Here is a 14,589-nt window from a genome sequence, read left to right as displayed (position 1 = left end):
TCTGCGGTGCACAGGGAGTTGTACAGTCTGATTCCTCTTCCTCCCCGCTACTTCCGGGCGACATGGCGGCAGCAGCAGCTCTCCAGCAGGAGCCTCTGGAGGAGGAGCTGACCTGCCCGGTCTGCCTGGAGATTTACACGGAGCCGGTGATTCTCAGCTGTAAGCACAGTTTCTGCCGGGCCTGCCTTGAGGCAGTGTGGAGGGAGCCCGGGTGTGGCACCTACAGCTGCCCGCAGTGTCGGGCAGGCTCCGGCCTGAGGCCCACCCTGGAGAAGAATTTCCAGCTGGCCAACATCGTGGCCAGTTACTTGGCTCTGGATCCGTCCCATGGCGCTGTGCCCTGCACCTACTGCACCAAGAAAAGGCGCTCGGCCATTAAAAGCTGCCTTCAATGTGAAGTCTCCATGTGCTCCATACACCTCAGGCTGCACCAGGAGAATGTGGTGCTGCAAAGCCACCCTCTCACAGACCCAACTGCAGACATGGCGATTGGCAAATGCGCAGAGCACCAGAAGTTGCTGGAAATTTACTGTAAGGACGATGCTATCTGTGTCTGCAGCCTCTGCGCTTTAATAGGAAGCCACAAGGGCCACGACTTGATCAGCATTAGTGAAGCAGTGAAGGAGTTGAGGGTATGTGTGCACTAGTGAAAATATATAGCTCTTTATTTTAACTAGATAGATAATTGCTTTAATGAAAAATCACCATGGATGATTTATTAAAGTTTTGTTTAAGCCAGCATTTGTTACCGGCCCCTAATTGCACTTGGGAAGGTGGTGGTGAGCTACTTTCTTTCAAGTGGTGTGGTGGCACAGTAGTTAGCACTGCTGGCTTGGAGCTCCGAAAGCTTGTGTGGCTTTTGCTACCAAATAAACCTGTTGGACTTTAACCTGATGTTGTTAAACTTCTTACTGTGTTTACCCCAGTCCAACGCCGGCATCTCCACATCATGACTACCATCGACGCCTCACAGTGCCAGGGGCCCAGGTTTGACTCCGGGCTTTGTTCACTCTGCGGAATCTGCACATTCTCCCTGTGTCTTTTGGACTGTGGGTGTAAACCCTGGTGGTTAGGTGCATTGCCCATGCTAAATTCTCCCTCAATTTGCCCAAACAATGCTGGAGTGTGGCAACTAGGGGATTTTCACAATAACTTCATTGCAGTGTTAATGTAAGTCTACTTGTGACACCAATAAACTTAACAGCTTAAACTACTTAAACCACAGCAGAATATCTGGTATAGGTACATCCATGATGCTGATAGAAAAGGAAGTCTGGATATTTGACCCAGCAACAATGAAAGAGAGCTAATGTAGAGCCACAACTTCCTTGGAGTGGCAATCTGTGTTGGATTGGCACTCTGTGCCTGTTTGCCTACATGGATTTCCTTCCAAGCCTGTCTCACCTGACCTGATTTAGACTGGGCAAGATCCAGGTAGTGCAGCTGTCCTCAAGGCACAGATCAGTTGGACTGAACAATGACATGTCCTGTTTTTTTAACTGCCATGAATCAGGTTAGTTAAAGGCTTCATTGAAATTGAAAGGCCCGAGAAAAGGCAATCAGATAGAATTGGTGGTTGTACCTGGTGTGTTAGTAGGTGGTGAAGGGGTCAGAGGGTGGTCAGACCTTGGAAGGTCAGGCATATGATTGTTGGGTGGGTGGTACCCCATGTTTTGTGGTGGAGGGGCAGTGATAGTCATGGATGTGGCGGTCTGGATCTTTTCTATAGTTTCTCAGAAATTAGAGGAAGTTTTAATTCTAACTTGCTGTTGACTATTTGTATTACACAGCCAGAACCATCCAAAGTTTGAGATTTGAATGCATTTTTGGATGGCTCCTAGCACAGAGCAGTTGTCCAGAGAAAGTTTGTACTTCTGGGCAATTGCCTTGTAAACTCTCATCTGGGAAGTTCAGAGAGGGATTCCCCAGCATTTCTTGGGTGTACCCGTCCTTACATATCCAACACTGGGGAGCTCAGAGGTTACGGCCCATATTTACAAATCAGGATAGTGTGTGGCTTGGAAGGGAACTTGCAGATGACGATGATCCTGGATATCTGCTGTCCTTGTTCTTCTAGGGGTGGTAGACGTTGAGGTTTTGGAAGTGATGTTGAAGGAATTATGATGACAATACAAATAAAACAATCATAATTCATAATGGTAATAGTCTATCATTAAAGTATAAAATAACAAAAGGATTGCACAATTCTGAACTTTTCAATAGACCATTAATTACACTGCTGCAAAATGCAGGTTTCCTTAATATACCAAACAAAAATGAAAGGCTTTTTGCACTCTACATTTTGTATTGAAGGCCATAGATTTGATGATGTTAGGTTAAGTTCATCTCAATCATTTGCAGATTATGGGTCTGATGTGTAACACCTTGAAGTGACTGTTTCTCTACTGTTTTCTGTTAGAATAATTTGAAAGATCAACAGGAGAAGCTAAAGATTAATGCTGAAGCTTCACAAATCGCTCTTGAAGATCTTCAGGAAGAAAAAAAAAATGCTTTGGTGAGTAAACCAACCAGTTAGTGGATTTAAATAAAAAGCTTGAACATTGTATGGTATCAGCTCTGGCCCAGTGGGTAGCACACTCCCATCTGAAGTCAGCAAGTCCCACTCTGGAGAATTGAGCACACAATCCAGGCTGACACTCCTGTGCAGTGCTGAGGGAAGGCAGCACTTTGAGGTGCCATCTTTCAGAGGAGACATTAAACTGAGGCCCAGTCTAAGAGCCATGATACTATTTTGAAGAAGAACAGAGGTGTTTTCCCACTGTCCTGTCCAATATCTATCTCTCAGTCAACTTGAAAACAGATTATACGTTCATTATCAGATTTCTGTTGTGGGCTCTGGCTCTGCACAATTTAGCTGCTGCTTTACTTGCATTCTAACAGCAACTACAAGTTAAAGCTACTTCACAGACGAAAAATGTTTTGGGATGTATATTGTTGCTATAGAAATTACAAATCTTTCTTCACTTTTGTTTGTCAACTCTATTTGATGTCCAATGAGTTAATAGAATGCACATCGTCTCAGAATCTATTAGATTTTATTCCTGGTGTGTGCAGAGTACTGGCCAGCTTCAGGAACAGATGGACCTGACATCTTCCGCCTAAAGATCGGAAAAATCAGCTGTGTTTCAATTCTTGCCCTGTGTTAGAAGGGTATGAATAGATGATGGTGGAAGATGGGATCACGCTGAGCTACTGTTTTCCTGTGGTTAGTTTGCAGTCTGCTGATTTGTAAACAGTGATCACTAAACTGAAGAAGCTTCTTCAGCCAAGCACTCCCTCTGTGCGCGTCAGGTAGTGAATGGAGTGATTAATCCATAGCGTGAATAGATGGAACTGGGCGGTAGCCAGAGAGACTGGACATAAATATCTGTGGTTTCTGCCCTCCCTTAATGTTCCCTATCACCATGCCCATTCCTCCCATTTTAGGCCCGTTGGAAATCGAGTGCAATAGATTGTGAGCAGGATTTCAGTGGGACATTTTCAAAAATATTTTCAGCATGGAAGGGATGGAAGCAGAGAAACATAAAAAATAAGAGCAGGAGGTGGCCATTTAACCTTCCGAGCCTACTCCGTCATTCATTATAATTTAGTGAATATTGTCCTAACCGACTCGATCTCTATCTCCTTGTACGGCAGTCCCACTATCCCAGAAATCAGTATGGTAAACATTCACTGCACTCCCTCTAAAGCAAGAACATCCTTCTTTAGATAAGGAGATCAAAATTGCACACACTATTCCAGTATGGTCTTACCAAGGCCCTGTATAATTACAGAAAGACATCCCTGCTCCTGTACTCGAATCTTCTCACTATGAAGGCCAACGTACCATTTTATTTCTTTACTGCCTGCTGCACCTGCATGCTTACCTTCAACAACTGGTGTGCAAGGACACCCAGGTCTCATTGTACATTGTTTTTTTCAATCTATAGCCATTCAGATAGTCTGCCTTCATGTTTTGCTACCAAGGTGGATAACCTCACGTTTATCCACATTAAACTGCATCTGCCATGCATTTGCCCACTCACGCAACTTGTCCAAATCACACTGAAGCATCTCTGCATCCTCCTCACAGCTTACCCACCCACCCAGCTTTGTCACCTGCAAACTTGGCGATATTACATTTAGTTCCCTCACCTAAATCATCTAATAAATATTGTGAAGAGCGGGGGGTCCTCGCACCCATCCCTGTAGTACCCCAGAAGTCACTGCCTGCTATTCGGAAAAATACCTCTTATTCCTACTGTTTCCTGTCTGCCAACCAGTTTTCCATCCACTTCAATATACTCAATACTAGGTGGAAATCACACACTCTTTACTGTAATCTCCTCCTCTCTGTTTAATGACACACTCTTACTGTTGGGCATCAATGTGAGGAAAAGGCAAAAGATTTGCATTTACTGATCTCTTGAGGCACTGTGCAGTCAATCACTTGCAATGGAGTGAATTTGTGTGCTCGAAACTTCCACAACAGTAATGAGGCAATGGGAGCATCTGTTTTAGATGTTGGTGTAGGGATAAATATTGACCAGAAAACTCCATTCTTTCTCAAATAGTGTTCTGGATGTTTTTGTCTGCCCAAGGGGCCAAACATTGCAATATTTTCTTGGGTTAGCCTTGAGTTCATGATTCTGGAGTGGGGCTTGAACCCACAACCTTCTGATCCATTGGTGAGAGTACTGCCCACTGAAACACAGCTGACTATTAATGAAGAGTGTGCAAGATCTGTATTGTGTAATCACTAAAACATTGTTATTGAAGGCAGCAATAAAGGAGAAGGAAATAAACATTGAGGAGAAGTACGAGGCTCTCAGGCAGCAGATTAATGAAGAAGAAAGAGAAGCCTTTGAAGAGGTGGACAGGGAGCAGATCCGTGTAACAGCAGAGATTGACGCAAGGATCATCAACCTCCAGAACGCAGCAAAAGAATTTGAGAAATCTCTGACAGAGCTCAACATCCTTTCACAAAAGTATGATGACATCCTCTTTATCCAGGTAATACTTAATGTGATTGGAGGCGATCAAATGATTGATTGCTATAAACCACATGTATTATTAATAATCACAGAATCCCTATTGTGCAGAAGAGACCATTCAGCCCATTGAGTCCATACCAACTCTCTGACACACTAACTTACCCAGACCCTATCCCTGTAACCCGACGCATTTCCCATGGCTAATCCATTTAACCTACACATCTTGGGCCACTAAGGGGCAATTTAGCATGGCCAATCCACCTAACCTGCACATCTTTGGAGTGTGCTAGGAAACCCATGCAGTCACTGGGCGAATGTCTGTGTACAGTTTGAGCAATCGCCCAAAGCCAGAATTGAACCTGGGTTCCTGGAGTTGAGTAAGAGTTTTAACAACACCAGGTTAAAGTCCAACAGGTTTATTTGATAGCAAATGCCATTAGCTTTCGGAGCGCTGCTCCTTCGTCAGATGGAGTGGAAATCTGAGACAGCAGTGCTAACGACCATGCCACCTTTTGATTTTGTAAATCAAAATCTCTCATTTATGTTGTTTGTTTTCGTGTCTGTCCAGCTGTCTATCTTTATGTCAACTTTTTCTTTAAATTGCTCCTGTGTGAATGCTGGAGTAAAATGTACAACGGAGTCAGGGAAAGGCACTGCACTAGGTTTGTGAAAGTAGTTGAGCTGTAGGTATAGGCAGAGTCATTCTAAAGTGAATCATGATCAAGTTCACTCCCATCCTCACCCAATCTCCAAATACGCTTGCTTTCTGATGAAGCACATATGTGATTGGAGTTGGGGACGCTGGTCTGTTTCTCCCTTTCACTAACTATCCTGAAGATGCTCCGGCCAATGCCCAGCTAAAATCAGTGAGCTCTTTGTGCTGTTCAGGGATAATTCAATCACCTTGTGGGATAAATCCATTTTCAGTTGCTTCCCTTTGGGTTACCGCCAGGTGGTTCTTTTTAATGCATGTGGTAATTTCTGTAAGGCATCCTCTGCCCTAGAGTTTCCAATGTATTCTCTGAATCTTGTTGCAATGGCTGGGGTTTCTTGGCTGGATAGGAAAGTGGAGGTTTGGATGGTTGCTCTTCAATGACCACGTTACAGCTTCCAGAGTGGATGCTGGCACTCTCTGCTGCCTTGGCCCTTTGACAGCTTCCATGATTCTTCCAGCTCAATTTTGGGGAAAATTGAAAACTTCTATCCCCATTTTTTTTAAAAACCCTTCAAAATGGATTTCGTCCGTTTCCACAACCAATGCCTCAGACTCAATTGACCATTTGCGAACTTGGCATCTTGTTTGACCCTGAGCATAGTTTTAGTCTCCCCATTCTCCCACCAGATGGATTACCTACTTCCATCAATCAGTCTCTGCTGAATTCCTTATTCTTGACTATCACTAGTGCACTTGACTGTTTAGATGCTATGCTGGCTGGTCACCCATACTCTGCCCCACGAGTCCTCTACAGAACTAAATTCAACTTCCCTAGTGCCTCTATCCTCACTAATATTCATTTCCCAACCCATGTCACACTTAATTCAAAATCCTCTTGTTTAATCTCGGCCTTTTGGCTAAGATCGAGTGTAGTATCGACATGCTGTGCTTGGTTGAAGTCATTAGGTTACATTTTAGCTTCATTTGAAGCAATTTTTAAAAGTGGCATCTCGGCCTTTTGGCTAAGATGCAAATGAGATCAAGCCTTGGAGGAGCTATGCCTACTCCAATCAGCTTGGATCATGTAGATCAAGCCCAAGACAGGAGGTGAGAGCCCTGTCTTGTCAGCTCGGATCGGGAATGTCTCAATTTGTTGAGACGCTGATTTGATTGAATTGGAATTAAAAGAAATCTCTCCATGGTCTCTCTCTCCCTGTCATCTCCTCCTGCTGTTATGTGCTGTTTCTCTGGCTCTCTTCTGACTGGACTGTTCCCATATCACCTGCCCCATTCCTGAAGGTGTAGTGCTTTTGGCTACTTAGCTGAAATACCCGCCTTAAAAATCCCTCTTTAAGGACCTTCTCCAATAAGTCATAAGGCTCCCTTTACTCTCTCTCCCATTTGAACTCAACATACATAGCTAGGATTTTTTTTAAATGAACAATATAGCTCAGTGGTAGGCCACATGCAGCCCACCGGGGTTCTGTGTGTGGTCCATAAGATTTGTTGACTGTTGCCCATGTGCAGGGTTGCCACATTCCACTGTGTAGTTTTTCTCTTACTGGTATGACTAAGGTGATATACCCGTGAAGTGAGGCGTGTGCCAACTGTACACAATATTGACCATGAGAGCTGTGCGCTCCCTCTGCATCCAATCAAACATGAATATTTCTTTTGGTTTCTACCACTTGACACTTCTATTAATATAAGTGAATGATTAAAAATTTTCTATAACTTGTTGCAAAATATTTGGCATGTATTTGATCTTATTTAAGGGTCATAGTTGAGGTCCCAGACTAGAATCCCAAGTTATATTATTAAGCCAAACTAGACCCCACAATCTTTTTATTTTTTAATAAATGTGAGGAAAAGATGCTTCACTCTGGAAGTAATTCCACTGACAAATTAGGGTTCTTTTATGAAAACAAGCTTGTGAAGCTGCTTAACTTTTAACTGATTAGTAGTACTAATGCTTACCCCCACTAACAAAACTGAATTTGATCTTTTATCCATTTCTATTTTCTTCATTTTAAAATGCTGTCTAACCAACTCATCAGCCCTAGTTAACCTCTTCATAAATTTGACATAGTACAACAATGTAGTCTCAGAACATTGACTCACCAGTTTTTCTCCTTGATCGATTTAAGTTGTCCTCTTATCTCATGACCAAAAACCAATTCCAATGGACTGAATTTAATTGATTCATTAGGTGCATCCCTAATTACAAAAAGTATAAATGGAATTCCTTTATCCCAATCCTCTGGATAATCCTGACTATAGGCCCTTAACATGGTCTTTAAAGATGATGCCATCGTGCCAGCGCTCCCTGCAACTCTGGATGATATGCAGTTAATTTAAATTGTTTTACTCCAAGCTATCCATAACATCCCTGAATCACTTCAATGTAAAATGGATCTTGATCTGATTGGATTTGTGGGCAGTCTGTATCTGGTTTAAATATTTAAGTAACTCCTCTACAACCCTCTTTAGTTGTAATGTAATATGATGGAATGGCCTCCAGAAATCTAAACACATCCATTATGGTCACCGAATACTGATTCCCACTTTTCGTTTTAGACAGGGGTCCCACACAACCAATTAGGACCCGAGTAAAGGTTCTATAACCCATCAGTAATACAACTTGATGAACTTCTACTCATTTTTCATCTGTCTGAATATGTAACGGTCTCCACTTCCTCATTAATAACACTCTGGTATACACACAGATTCTCCTCCTGTGTGTGCTTTCTGACACAATTGCTTTATCTCTGCATCTTTCTGTTGTAATTCTGCCAACTTCCCTAAACTAAAGATAGCAGCTTCCTCTTCCACCTGTTCTTTATCAATCTTGGTCAAAGATTGTTTCGGATTATGAATCGCAGCCTCCTTGTCTTTACTCTCTGATTTCTCCTCTTCCTGTCTCAACCTGTGCCTTTGTGATCTTATTACCACACGGTCGGGAAACATCCCAGGATATGCTTCCTGCAGCATAGTTGTAAACACTACATGCCTAAAATGAGTAGTTATCTTGCTTTCCCAGCATCTGAGCTATATTCCTTCCGGACACTCCGACTCTGTAGAAAAAGAAGACTGAACATTTTCCTGAAACATAAAATGTATCAGTATCACAGCTCTGAGCATGTCCAATTTCAATCTTGAGGGCCACTCCATGAGCCTAGATTTTCCCACCACCGACATAGATAAATGTGCAATGATGGTGGCTCTGTGGCCACAGGGGCTATGACCACCCTTCCAGTTTGAGCCTGTTCATATTCTATGTATTCTGTTTTACACCTGTGTTCTGTTTATTTTGTTTCAGGAATTTAACTCCATTGCTGCACGGTAAGTGGCCAGCTTCTATCCTATAGTAACAATGAAAGTCGTCAATAAGCAAACATGCTATTTTACATTTTACAATTTGACTAGTCGTCTAATCTCTTCCCTACCACAAATCTTTCCTTTTGTTCTTCCTCTCCCTGCCCCAAATGGCATAAAACCCATCACATTTCTACCTACCTTCGATTTTGATGAGGAGTCATATTGGACTTTAAAGGTTAACTCTATTTCCCAGCACTTTGTTTTAGCCTTCCAGCATCTGCAGTATTCTGCTTTAATTTTGTACTATTTTAGATATCTATCGGTTTAAAGAGGAATGTAGCAATGCAGCCAGTCACAATCCTGCCCACTTGTTGAAATGTAATTGTATTTTTTCTGACTTGTGCTTGACTCTACAAGTGAGTGCATGCAGGCAGACCCCGCTTGTAGAGCCTGCCTCTACTTGGTTTTAGTGATCTATCGTAGTCCCTACAATCCACCCCAGAATTGACAAAGAATGGGATAAATTTATTCCGGTGCACTGTCCCAGAGTATGACATCTGAGTCCAGATCCACAGCAGTGTGACTCTTAACTGCCCTCTGAAATGACCTGGCAAGCCATTCAAGTGGACTGCAAAAAAAATGCTGGACTTTTTCAATGGTGCCCACAACCCATGAAAAGTAATGAGCGCTGCATCAGTTCATGACCTGACCTTTTGTGTACATGATTTACACCGAGTGAAGCAGCATCACAATAGGGAAGTCAAATCTCCCACTTAGCAAAGAATTGATCCAGGCACATCCCTTGAATGAGCTAATGGAGGTATGAATGTGAGAGAGGGTAAATGTTACACCAGTCTGTCAAAAATTAAAATTGGTCAGCGTGCTCCTTTATTCTCAGTCGCCTGATGTATTAGCACATGTGGGAAGTTTAAATCTATTCTCTTGCCTTCACATTCCATTGGATAGAAAGATCCCACTGCATCAATTGAGAACTGTTGGGAGTTCTCCCGGAATCCTGACCAATATCATTCCTACAACCAACGTCGCCATTAAAGCACATGTACTTATCTGATTACTCTTTCTGTGACACTGCTAGTGTAGAATGGTTGCTTTATTAGCCTACAGAACAAATCTACTCCAAATGAAGAAATAGTTGTATAAAAAGTTTGAGACATTTTGACGTGACATGGTGCTGTGTAAATGGTGTTATTTTGATGGGCAATACTGCTCACTATATTCGAGATCTGTCAGACTCCTTGTGAATATTTATGATTGGGTTTTATTTCTCAGGACATGTCATTTGACAGGGTCAGTTGAGGTGGATGTGATTCTCAGGTAAAACTTCATTGAGCATCTTACCATCAGTATAGGCAGCTTTGTGAAGGTAAGAATCTGTTACGACCCAACTAGGCAGCCTTTCTTGGACTGAACCTATGAAGGGAGGTGTTTAACATTCTGTATCTAACTTCAGATTTGATAACTTTTGTACACTTTGTGGAAACGTTTGTACTTGACTTTCCAGTAAACACTTCAGCCACATGTATTATTTCACATATCTTATTTTCATTGAACCCATACATCATCTTTCTTTTGCAGCTTGAAAGATGTCTCGTTACCACTATCAACACCCTATAGTTTGGGGAGTACGCAAATAAAAGACCCAATAAAATGTACAGTTGAGGGGAATGAGGAGCTGAGGAACAGGCAGATGATGGTCAAACTCTGTAAGTGCCCGACAGAAATCTATTTTTAATAGCCTTGCTCCCTGTGCACAAACCTTTCTTCTGTCAGCGTTTCCCATTCAATTTTGCTATTTCAGCTGTCACAATATAATTCAACTGCAACCACCAATTATCTATGTAATAATCCTTCTCCCTTAGAGCTATTTTATATATCAATAAAATTTATTTTTATTAATTGAGCACTGATTGCAGAATTTAATATTGAATACTTGACCACTTCACCCAAAATGGTTTATAACAGCACTGTACACCTGAGATCAGCGGCACTTTTTTAGAGGCAAAATAATTTCAGAGGCTCACATTATGGCTCTCTCGTAAAATATTTGGACCCAAAGAGGAGTGATGTGGTTAAACCAGGTTGTGTTTAAATCTATGATTACACTGTGACAGATTGAAGCTGGGATATCTAATGGGAATGTTGTTAACAGTGTAAAAACGGAGCTGATGCCTTTATTGCATGTAATGAACATTGGTGACAATAATAACACTTTCAACAATCAAAAAGCACCCCAGGCACTCAGTTTCCCACCCAAATCAACTCTGGGCAGGCAGATAGAAATGGGATCTTGGACAGCAGTGAGTTTGCTATTGTGGTCTTGAAGGAATTGCCCCTGAGAAGGAGGATTTGGAGGGAAGAAGAAAAAGGCCGAAGGTTTCCTCGTACAGCTGGAGGAGATCAGTATTTTAGGCCTCTTCCAGAAGAACAGAGAAATGACACATAGCTGACTTTACTAAGCCCATCCTGGCTCCATGTCTGCTTGTTAGCTTTGTGAGAAAGTCAGGACGGCTCCGCCCCCATGCGAAGGCCTCAAGTTAAAATTACATTCGACTGCCCCTGAATTAGCACCTGATCTACATATTTAAAGGAGGTGCCATTGGCTTGCTGAAAAGAACAGATTAAAGGTGATAGGATCAGAGATGTCAGTCAGTGGACAGTTTGTCTGCTCCAGACACTGCATTTATTCAAAAGCTTTGTAAGAAAGGACAATAAACTTGCATTTCTGTAACACCCTTTGTAACCTCATCACGTCCCAAAGTGGTTTGTAATCGTAGTCATTGTAATCACAGAACGGTTACAGTGCAGAAGGTGGCCATTTGCCATTGTGTCTGTGTTAACTCTCAGCAATGCACCTAGTAGCATTTCCCAGCCGTAACCCTACACATTCTTCCTTTGAGGAAATGTGGCAGCTGATTTACATTAAATAAATGACCAGACAATGGGGGTAGGCAGGAGGGTGGTGTTGAGGTTGCAATCAGATCAAAAAAATGAGGGGCTGAGTGACCTTCTCCTAGCTTGTATGTATGGAATCACTTGCTGTTCAAGTAGATCTTGAGGATTCCAAGTAGGGGATCTTTTATGTCTACCTCAGGGAGGAATTTGTTTAACATCTCGTCCAAATGGCATCTTTAACAGGTGCTGTACTCTCTCAGCACTGCACTGGGAGTTGGTCTGGATTATAAACTGAGGTTTCTGGAGTGGGACTGGAATCAGTGACCCTCTGAACCAGTGTGTGCTACCAAGAAGCCAAGGCTGACTTGGAAACCACAGAGAAATTGCGTGAAAGGGGTCTGCCATGTTTCTTTAAAAAAACTTCAGATACTCTGTAGGAAGTGAACAGGTCATTTACTTCACTGTCTCCTTTTTACTGATAGATGGACAGACACCAACTCTGGATCCAAACACAGCAAATCCCTACCTCGCTCTGACAGACAATAATAGAACAGTATCAGCATCCAGTCAGATCCAGATGTTTCCCAAAAGCGTAGAAATCTTTGACCGGTGGCCACAGATTCTTGGTGCCGAGGCTGTGAGTTGTGGTCGATCTTACTGGGAGGTTAAGGTTAAGGAGGGTGATGGGGCCTGGAGCATTGGAGTCTGCTACAAAAGTATCAGCAGGAGAGGAGCAGGCAATGAATGTCTGCTGGGCTTTAACGACAAGTCCTGGTGCATTCACTCTGGGCCTGACGCCCTTTCATGCCTACATGACGGGAAGAGAATTGCTGTGAAGGCAGAAAAGCTCTCCACATTGGGAGTCTATATTGATTTTGAAGGTGGGTTAATCTCCTTCTACACTGTGTCAGAGCATGAACTAACCTTGTTACACACCTTCCATGGAGCATTCACTGAGCCTCTCCACCCAGCACTACGGGTTCGAATCGGGGTGACTCTAGCCTTTACCGTTCTGAAGTGATTGGTACAAGTTGAATACACTGCATTCCACACTTATTTAATTTTTACTGCGAAAATTGCTTTTGTTATAAAGATGTGACCCCCTCACCCCCACAGTCCTATACCTTCTTTGCTGCCTTTTATATGTGGGACACTAGACCACCACCGACACAGTTGGGAGAGATGACTTGCAGGCAACAGCAGCTTCACCAAATGTCTGAACTGAGTTCCACATTCTGTCTATACTTTCGCTGCATAACTGGCCCCATTCCTCCTGGTTCACATCCTATCTAAATAAGTCTTAACCCTTCTAATGGGCCACTGAAGTACAATTCATATGTGCCAGAACTAAGGTCTTGTTTCAAATCACAACATATTTGTATAATATCTCATTTATATATAGACTAATATGTTGTGAATTTTAAAGTGGCCTGAAGGCTAGATTGGTTAAAATCAAATTACTTAAGGAGGGAAAGACCAAACCAAGATACTGTCTGCAAATAGAGTTGATGTGGAGATGCCGGCGTTGGACTGGGGTAAACACAGTAAGATGTTTGTGATCAGATCTCCCACCCACCTGACGAAGGAACAGCCAGTTCCGAAAGCTAGTGGCGTTTGCTACAAATAAACCTGTTGGACTTTAACTTGGTGTGAGACTTCTTACTGTGCAAATAGAGTTACCAGGGATTGCAGCCTGCCTATTTGTCAGAGATTCAGATCAGAATTGAAACCAAGTTGGCTTTGAAATATTGAATACATATTAAACTCCGGGATGCCCATTGCATGCTTCAGGGTTGTTCCGGTAACTCAACCCAGTCAAACAAATAAGCTTATGAGTTGGAATAAGCATTTTGTTTGTAAATTCCAATCAGACAAGAGCATAAGTATTGTTCCCCAGTGTCAAAGATCTGAAGTTCTCTCTGGCCTAACCCATCGGCAATCTGCCTTGAACAGGTGATTAATGTACGTGCTAACATCTGTAACATGAAAGGATATTTTTGCCATAATGTTTGTATTTTGCCAGTCTAGTGCTATACATGCTAACAGCTAGAATCCATGTGACTAGCACAGGAAGTGGCCTCAAACTAAGATGACAAGTTTATCACCTATGTAAAAAATGTATTCTGAAGATATTTAAAGTTCTTTGAGTTCTGTAATACTGCTAGGTACTTGCTTGTATACGTTTGCTTCTGTATGGTCATAATTTTTGTAAATAAAGTTGATTACTCGTTTTAGTCAACCTTTGAGTGCACGGCTGTGTGATCTTCAACACAAAATCATTGCAGTATGGGGTAATGGCTAATCTTGTAGCAGTTATTCCCATTCACACCATATATAAAGTAGGTGAGTTTCAGATCATGTGAAATGTGAATCTGATTATGGAACATATCATCTTTGATAGCTGTCTGCCTATTCTACAACTAGAAACATGATCTTGACGTTAGGATGGTTTTATGAGTTCCTCCTGCCTGTCATTAGCCTCACACTCACCAGTAGAGTCATAGAGGTTTACAGCATGGAAACAGGCCCTTTGGCCCAACTTGTCCATGCCGCCGCTTTCTTTAAAGCCCTTAAGCTAGTTCCAATTGCCACATTTGGCCCATATCCCTCTATATCCATTGTACCCATGTAACTGTCTAAATGCTTTTTAAAAGACAAAATTGTACCCGCTTCTACTACTACCTCTGGCAGCTTGTTCCAGACACTCAC

General features: G+C 42.4%; 1 protein-coding gene across 2 annotated transcripts; it reads left to right on the top strand.

The window, feature by feature from the left end:
- Positions 1–14,119, top strand: LOC144491414 (E3 ubiquitin/ISG15 ligase TRIM25-like). Of its 2 annotated transcripts, XM_078209203.1 has the most exons (7): positions 1–632; positions 2,420–2,515; positions 4,780–5,013; positions 8,969–8,991; positions 10,258–10,302; positions 10,564–10,691; positions 12,363–14,119. In XM_078209203.1, the coding sequence occupies exons 1-7, from the start codon at positions 63–65 to the stop codon at positions 12,899–12,901; spliced, it is 1,635 nt and encodes a 544-aa protein (XP_078065329.1). In that variant the 5' UTR covers positions 1–62; the 3' UTR covers positions 12,902–14,119. The 2 variants fall into 2 exon arrangements, with proteins under 2 accessions (XP_078065329.1, XP_078065330.1); XM_078209204.1 differs by lacking the exon at positions 10,258–10,302 and having other exon boundaries at positions 4–632.
- The last annotated feature ends 470 nt before the right edge of the window (positions 14,120–14,589 follow it).

This window comes from Mustelus asterias, chromosome 3 (assembly GCF_964213995.1).
Source record: "Mustelus asterias chromosome 3, sMusAst1.hap1.1, whole genome shotgun sequence".
Classification (NCBI taxonomy): domain Eukaryota; kingdom Metazoa; phylum Chordata; class Chondrichthyes; order Carcharhiniformes; family Triakidae; genus Mustelus; species Mustelus asterias.
The sequence above is the reverse complement of the archived record's forward strand: the minus strand, read 5'-3'. Positions and strand labels throughout refer to the sequence as shown.

Bases quoted from the DNA above. Each gene is read 5' to 3' on its own strand.
- LOC144491414 (XM_078209203.1), top strand. From the start codon at position 63: ATGGCGGCAGCAGCAGCTCTCCAGCAGGAGCCTCTGGAGGAGGAGCTG. The intron at 2,516-4,779 runs GTGAGTAAACCA...TTGTTATTGAAG, and splicing joins AAGAAAAAAAAAATGCTTTG to GCAGCAATAAAGGAGAAGGA. The intron at 10,692-12,362 runs GTAAGTGCCCGA...TTTTACTGATAG, and splicing joins GCAGATGATGGTCAAACTCT to ATGGACAGACACCAACTCTG.